Below are 8,688 nucleotides of genomic sequence, written 5' to 3'. Positions count from 1 at the left end.
AGGGAGAGTTTGACTTCTTCTTTGCCAATTTGAATGCCCTTTATTTCTTTTTGTTGCCTGATTGCTGAGGCTAGGACTTCAAGTACTCTGTAGAATGGCAGTAGTGGGAGTGCTCATCCCTGTCCTGTTCCCCATCTTCGGGGAAAGGCTCCCAGTGTTTTCCCACTGAGAATAATATTTGCTGTGGGCTTTTCGTAGATGGCTTTTAAGGTGCTGCAGATTGTTCCATCTATCCCTACACTCTGAAGAGCTTTGATCAGGAATGGATGCTGTATTCTGTCAAATGCTTTCTCTGCATCTATTGAGAGGATCTGATGGTTCTCGTTTTTTCTCTTGCTGATATGATCAACCACATTGATTGGTTTATGAATGTTGAACCAGCTTTGCATCCAGGGATTAAATCCCACTGGGTCATCATGAACAATCTTCTTAATGTTCTGTTGGATCCTCTTGGCCAGTCTCTTGTTGAGAATTTTTGCATCCATGTTCATCAGGGATATTGGTCTGTAATTCTCCTTTTTGGTGGGGTCTTGTCTGGTTTTGGAATTCAGGTGATGCTGGCCTCATAGAACGAATTTGGAAGTACTCCATCTCTTTTTATCTTTCCAAACAGGTTTTGTAGAATAGGTGTGGTTTCTTCTTTAAACATTTGATATAATTCCCCAGGAAGCCATCTGACCCTGGACTTTTGTGTCTTGGGAAGCTTTTGTTGACTGCTTCAATTTCCTCCCTGGTTATTGGCTTGTTCAGGTTTTCTATCTTCCTGTTCTAGTTTTGGTAAGTTGTGGCATTCCAGAAATGCATCCATTTCTTCTAGGTTGCCTTATATACTGGCATATAGCTGTTCATAATGTGTTTTTAAAATCGTTTGTATTTCCTTGGTGTTGGTAGTGATCTCTCCTTTCTCATTCATGATTTTATTAATTTGAGTCTTCTCTCTCTTCTTTTTAATAAGGCTGGCTAATGGTTTTTCTATCTTAATAATTCTTTCAAAGAACCAACTCCTGGTTTCGCTGATCTATTCCACAGTTCTTCTGGTTTCGATTTCATTGAGTTCTGCTCAAATCTTTATTAAGTCTCTTCTTTTGCTGGGTGTAGGGTCTATTTGCTGTTTTTTCTCCAGCTCCTTTAGGTGCAAGGTTAGTTTTTGTATTTGAGTTCTTTCCAGTTTTTGGATGGATGCTTGTATTACGATGTATTTCCCCTCAGGACTGCTTTTGCTGTATCCCAAAGATTTTGAACGGTTGTGTCTTCATTCTCATTAGTTTCCATGGATCTTTTTAGTTCTTCCTTAATTTCCAGGTTGATCCTTTCATCTTTTATCAAGATGGACCTTAACCTCCACGTGTTTGAAGTCCTTCCAAACTTCTTGTTGTGATTTTGTTCTAATTTCAAGGCATTATGGTCTGAGAATACACAGGGGACTATCCCAATATTTTGGAATCGGTTAAGACCTGATTTGTGACCCAGTATGTGGTCTATTCTGGAGAAAGTTCCATGTGCACTTGAGAAGAATGTGTATTCAGTTGAGTTTGGATGTAAAGTTCTGTAGATATCTGTGAAATCCATCTGGTCCAGTGTATCATTTAAAGCTCTCATTTCTTTGGAGATGTTTTGTTTAGAAGACCTAACGAGTGTAGAAAGTGCTCGATTGAAGTCACGAAGTATAAGTGTATTATTATCTAAGTATTTCTTCACTTTGGTTATTAATTGATTGATATATTTGGCAGCTCCCACATTCGGGGTATATATATTGAGGATTGTTAAGTCCTCTTGTTGGATAGATCCTTTAAGTGTGATATAGTGTCCCTCTTCATCTTTCACTACAGTCTTTGCGGTAAATTTTAGTTTATCTGATATAAGGATGGCTACCTCTACTTTCTTTTGAGGACCATTTGAATGGTAAATGGTTCTCCAACCTTTTATTTTCAGGCTGTAGGTGCCCTTCTGTATAAAATGAGTGTCTTATAGACAGCAATTAGATGGGTCCTGCTTTTTTACCCAGTCTGACACTCTGCACCTTTTGATGGGGTCATTAAGCCCATTCACATTCAGAGTTACTATTGAAAGATATGAGTTTAGTGTCATCATGATATCTATTCAGTCCCTGTTTTTGTGGATTGTTGTACTAGACTTCTTCTTAAAGGGGGATTTTAAGAGTCCCCCTTAAAATTTCTTGCAGAGCTGGTTTGGAGGTCACATATTCTTTCAGTTCCTGCTTGTCTTGGATGCTCTTTATCTCTCCTTCCATTCTGAATGGGAGCCTTGCTGAATAAAGTATTCTTGGTTGCATGTTTTTCTCATTTAGTATTCTGAATATATCCTGCCAGCCCTTTCTGGCCTGCGAGGTCTCTGTGGAGAAGTATGCTGTTAATCTGATATTTTTCCCCATATAAGTTAGGGATCTCTTGTGTCTTTTTGCTTTAAGGATCTTCTCTTTAACGTTGGAATTTGCAAGCTTCACTATTAAATGTCGAGGTGTTGAACATTTTTTTTATAATTTTAGGGCGGCATCTCTCTATTTCCTGGATCTGAATTCCTGTTTCCCTTCCCAGATTAGGAAATTTTTCAGCTATTATTTGTTCAAATACATATTCTGGACCTCTGTCCCTTTTGGCGCCTTTGGGAACCCCAATTAAACGTAGGTTTTTCTTCTTCAGGCTGTCATTTACTTCCCTTAATCTATCCTCATGGCCTTTTGTTTGTCTCTTTTTTCTTCAGTTTCCCTCTTTGCCATCAACTTGTCTTCTATGTCACTCACTTGTTCTTCCACCTCATTAACCCTCACCGTTAGGACTTCTAGTTTGGATTGCATCTCATTCAATTTATTTTTAATTCATACCTGATTAGATCTAAATTCTGCAGTCATAAAGTCTCTTGAGTCCTTTTTGCTCACAGAGTATAATATCGAAGAAAATACTACAAGGTTTATTGATCATTTACTACAATACCGAACCCCAGGCTGAAAAGCATAAGTAGCCAAGGAAGTGTTGGAACCTGAAAACCAACATGGACAACTTACTCTCTAAGAAATCCTCAAATAAGAACCCTGTGCTATCCATTAAATAGAATGCTGCAATGTAAAATCACAGACTGGCATTAGTATCACTTGTAGGTTCCAGGAAAAAGCACAGAGAATCAGGGAAGATCAGAATGAGCAAAGCTCATGACCACATGTCATCCTATCGCCTATAACCCAGTCCCTTGGTTAAAGAACTGTTGAGTGAGAAGCACAGTGGAGAAGTGACAGGGTATACTGTTTTGGTGTAAGGAAGCTACAACTCTTGAATGCCAAAAACTGAAGAAAAAACTATCTACCCAACCAAAGAACAGAGTTCATGTCTGTGTTCTGAGAAGAAGCTCTGCAAGGTTCCAAATAACTCTTCTCTCTCTCAACCCAAAACATGTACTTTGGCAGCAAGAAATACTAAAAATGAGCAATATTTTTATTATGATAAAAATAAGTCTAATTCTACTTCTGAGCTGATATCACGGTAATGGCCAAGCACTTGAATGAAACTTATTAAGGGTGTCTGGGTGGCTCCATCAGTTAAGCATCTGTCAGGCTCAGAGCATGATCCCAGGGTCTGGGATACAGCCCTGCATCTGGCTCCCTGCTCAGCAGAGTTTGCTTCTCCTTTTCCTTGCTTGTGCTCTCTCTCCCTCTCTCACTCTTGCTCTTTCTCTCAAATACATAAATAAAGTCTTTTTTAAAAAAAGAAACAAACCTATTAACAATAGAAACTAGAAACCATGACAATTATATCCACTGTTACTTAATATTTTCTTATAAGTAATAGCACAATTAGAAGATATAAGGATTTAGAGATATAGAAATTGAGAAGAAGAAAATAAAATTGTATTCCTGGAAATCTCAGGAGAATCAACTGAAAAATATTAAAACTGGTAAGAGAATTCATTGGGGTGGAGGGTTACATGTAGAAATCAATACTCTTCATGTGTGCAAACACGAAATCAGAAAATACATTGGAAGAAAAGATGTCATTACAACAGCATCAGAAAAAGATGAATTATCTGAGAATAAACATAACAAGATATGTATAAGAACAATATGAATAAAATTTTAAAATGCTACATAAGAACACAAAAAGAAGACAAATGGAGAGACACATCATGTTATTGAAAAACAATACTCAATATCGCAAACATGTCAGTTTCCCTAAGTAAATCAAAAAGTGTAATATAATCTCATTAACAATAGGAGTAATATTTTTAAACCATATATGGGTTCATTCTAATGTTAATGTGAGCAGAAAACTAGAAAGAGAATGTGGGAAAACTGAGAATTCAGAATGTGGTAGGGGACCAGCGTTATCAAATATCAAAACATGACAAAGCTAACCAAAACAGTGAGGTACTGGCATATAAATATACAGGCAGAAATGAAGTTCATTAGCTAGCTGTGACAAGGAAAAGACAAACCACAAGCTGGGAGAAGATATTTGCAAAGCATATCTCTGATAAAACACTAATATATATATTATATAAAGAAATCTCAGAATGCCTGGGTGGCTCAGTCAGTTAAGTGACTACCTTCACCTCAGGTCATGATCCCAGGGTCGTGGGATAGAATCCCATGTCAGGCTCCCTGCTCAGTGGGGCAACTGCTTCTCCCTCTCCCTCTGCTTCTCCCCTGCACATGCTCTTTCTCTCTCCCTCTCAAATAAATAAATAAAATCTTTTAAAAAAATCTCAAGAGGGATCCCTGGGTGGCGCAGTGGTTTAGTGCCTGCCTTTGGCCCAGGGCGCGATCCTGGAGACCCGGGATTGAATCCCACATCGGGCTCCTGGTGCATGGAGCCTGCTTCTCCCTCTGCCTGTGTCTCTGCATCTCTCTCTCTGTGACTATAATACATAAATAAATAAAAATTAAAAAAAAACTCAAGAAGCAACAATAGGAAACAAAGAACCTCTCCCTAAAATGGTCAAAAGATCTGAACAGACATTTCACCAAAAAAGATAGAGAGATGGCAAATAAGTCCCTAGAAAGATGCACATCATTCGTCAATAGGGAGATACAAATAAGATCACAATAAGATACTGCTACACCTCTGCAGGAATGGCTAAAATTAAAGACTGATCATACCAAATGTTAACAAGAATAGGAAGAAACTAGAGGTTCATGCACTGCTAGTGGAAATGTTTGATGGTATAACTACTTTGAAAAATACTATGGCAATTTTTATGGCAATTTTTTAAAGTTAAATACATACCTCCCATACGATTCATCTATTCAATTCTTAGATATTTACCCAAGAGAAATGAAAGTATAAGTCCATCCAAGCACTTGTATATAAATGCTCATGACAGCTTTACGTGTAGTAGCCCAAAACTAGAAACAGCACAAAATTCCATCAACAGGTAAATGGATAAACAAACTGTGATGTGTCCTTACAATGGAACCCAATTCAGAAATAAAAAGAAATGAACTATCCTACAAAATTCCTGAGTGGTAATTTTAAAAACTATAAATGTCATAAAAAATCAAGAAAAAGCTAAGATTGTCAGAAACCAGAGGAAAGAAACTAAGGGGACATGAAGACAAAGTACAATGTGAGGTTTCCTATATTAGATTGTGTCACATAAGAAAAAAATGAGTGGAAAAATGGTGAATTCCAAATAAAGTTTATAGTGTAGCCATTAATGAGGTAAAAATGTTAATTTCTTAGTTTTAACTAAGGTACAACAGTTATATAAAATATTAACATTCACAGAAGCTGAGTGAATTGTATACAGGAGCTTGCTGTACTACCTTTGCAATTTCTCTATAAATCTAAAATTATTACAGAATGAATTTTTTTTCTAAAGAAATGAACCATCAGTGTACATTGTATCATGGATAGATCTCAATATCATTTTTCAGAGTAAAAGAAGTCAAATAGAAATTTGTGGATATTGTATGATTACATTTATAAAACTCAAGGAAGTACAAACTAATGTATAATGATAGAAAGGAGCTCAGTGGTTGCCTGGGGTTGGGGAGGAGAGCAGAAAGTGGCAGAGGCAATGGATTGCAAAGGGACAAGAAGAAACTGGGGAGTGATGGATATATTCATTATCCTGATTTGATGATGGTTTCATGAATGAGTGTAAATGCCAAATCTTAACAAATTCACATTTTATACAATGTGTGTTTTATTATGTTATACCTTAATAAAGCTGCTATAAAATAGTTTAAGTATTTCTTTGAAATTTAAAGGAAATTATAGACAAGATAATGAGAATAAAAGGCAGAACTAAAAAGAATAATACAAGAAGTAAAAGAATAATATAAGTACTCTAAAAAAACACATTAGAAACAAAAGAAAAGTAAGCGAATGGGACTAAAAATTGCTGGGCTGAAAATAAAAGACATCTTAGTACATTGAATGGAACATTTACACAGAAAAAAAAGATAGAAGGGGCATCTGGGTGGCCCAGTGGTTAAGCATCTGCGTTTTGCTCAGGTCACAATCCCAGGGTCCTGGGATCGAGTTCCACATCCTATAGGGAGCCTACTTCTTCCTCTGCCTATGTCTTTGCCTATCTCTATCATGAATAAATAAATAAAACCTTAAAAAACAAAAAGGAAAAGAAAGAAGGAAAGGAAGAAAGAAAGAAAGAAAGAAAGAAAGAAAGAAAGAAAGAAAGAAAGAAAGAAAAAGAAAGAAGCTTTTTCACAATGGGTTTGCCGCCAGAACATAGTTGTCGTGAAAACCACCACTAAACCTAAACCAAAATGGGAAAGGAAAAGACTCATGTCAACATCGTCGTCATTGGACACGTAGATTTGGGCAAGTCTACCACTACTGGCCATCTCACCCACAAATGTGGTGGGATCAACAAAAGAATTATCGAAAAATTTGAGAAGGAGGCTGCTGAGATGGGAAAAGTCTCCTTCAAGTATGCCTGGGTCTTGGATAAACTGAAAGCTGAACATGAACATGGTATCACCATTGATATCTCCCTGTGGAAATTTGAGACCAGCAAGTATTATGTGACCATCATTGATGCCCCAGGACACAGAGACTTTATCAAAAACATGATTACAGGCACATCTCAGGCTGATGGTGCTGTCCTGATTGTTGCGGCTGGCATTGGTGAATTTGAAGCAGGTATCTCCAAGAATGGGCAGACCCGGGAGCATGCCCTTCTGGCTTACACACTGGGTGTAAAACAACTAATTGTTGGTGTTAACAAAATGGGTTCCATTGAACTACCCTACAGCCAGAAGAGATATGAGGAAATCGTCAAGGAAGTCAGCACCTATATTAAGCAAATTGGCTACAACCCCAACACAGTAGCATATGTGCCAATTTCTGGTTGGAATGGTGACAACATGCTGGAGCCAAGTGCTAACATGCCTTGGTTCAAGGAATGGAAAGTCACCCATAAAAATGGGAATGCCAGTGGAACCACACTGCTTGAAGCTCTGGATTGCAGTCTGCCACCAACTCATCCAACTGATAAGCCCTTGCGTCTGCCTCTCTGGGACGTCTACAAAATTGGTAGTATTGGTACTGTCCCAGTGGGTCAAGTGGAGACTGGTGTTCTTAAGCCTGGCATGATGTTCACCTTTACTCCAGTCAATGTTACAACTGAAGTAAAGTCTGATGAAATGCACCATGAAGCTTTGAGTGAGGCTCTTCCTGGGGACAATGTGGGCTTCAATGTCAAGAACATATCTGTCAAAGATGTTTGTCATGGCAACATGGCTGGTGACAGCAAAAATGACCCACCAATGGAAGCAGCAGGCTTCATGGCTCAGGTGATTATCCTGAACCATCCAGGCCAAATCAGTGCTGGATATGCACCTGTGCTGGATTGTCACACAGCTCACATTGCTTGCAAGTTTGCTGAGCTGAAGGAGAAGATAGATCATCATTCTAGAAAAAAGCTGGAAGATGGTCCCAAGTTCTTAAAATCTGGGGATGCTGCCATTGTTGATATGGTTCCTGGCAAACCTATGTGTGTTGAGATCTTCTCCGATTATCCTCCTCTGGGCTGTTTTGCTGTTGGTGACATGAGACAAACGGTTGCTGTGGGTGTCATCAAAGCAGTAGGCAAGAAGGCAGCTGGAGCCGGCAAAGTCACCAAGTCTGCCCAAAAAGCTCAGAAGGCTAAATGATTATTATCCCCAATACCTGCCACCCCAGTCTTAATCACTGGTGGAAGAACAGTCTCAGAACTGTTTGTGTCAATTGGCCATTTAAGTTTAATAATAAAAGACTGGTTAATGATAACAATGCATCGTAAAACCTTCAGAAGGAAAGGAGAATGTTTTGTGGACCACTTGGTTTTGTGTGTGTGTGTGTGTGTGTGTGTGTGTGTGTGTGTGTGGCAGTTTTAAGTTATTAGTTCTTAAAATCAGTACTTTTTAATGGAAACAACTTGACCAAAAATCTGTCACAGAATTTTGAGACCCATTAAAACAAAAGTTTATGGGATCCCTGGGTGGCTCAGTGGTTTAGCACCTGCCTTCAGCCAGAGCGTGATCCTGGAGACCAGGGATCAAGTCCCACGTCTGGCTCCCTGCATGGAGCCTGCTTCTCCCTCTGCCTGTGTCTCTGCCTCTCTCTCTTTTAAAGATTTTAAAATCTTAAAAAAGCAAACAAATGTTTAATGAGAGAAAGAAAGAAAAAAGAAAAGAAAAAAAGAAAAGAAAGAAAAGAAAAGAAAAGAAAAAAA

General features: G+C 38.3%; 1 protein-coding gene across 1 annotated transcript; it reads left to right on the top strand.

The window, feature by feature from the left end:
• Window positions 1-6,739: 6,739 nt before the first annotated feature.
• On the top strand, window positions 6,740-8,128 carry LOC121500209 (elongation factor 1-alpha 1-like). The gene has a single exon (XM_041771753.1). The coding sequence runs from the start codon at window positions 6,740-6,742 to the stop codon at window positions 8,126-8,128; it is 1,389 nt and encodes a 462-aa protein (XP_041627687.1).
• The last annotated feature ends 560 nt before the right edge of the window (window positions 8,129-8,688 follow it).

Source organism: Vulpes lagopus, chromosome 10 (assembly GCF_018345385.1).
Source record: "Vulpes lagopus strain Blue_001 chromosome 10, ASM1834538v1, whole genome shotgun sequence".
Taxonomy (NCBI): domain Eukaryota; kingdom Metazoa; phylum Chordata; class Mammalia; order Carnivora; family Canidae; genus Vulpes; species Vulpes lagopus.
The sequence above is the reverse complement of the archived record's forward strand: the minus strand, read 5'-3'. Positions and strand labels throughout refer to the sequence as shown.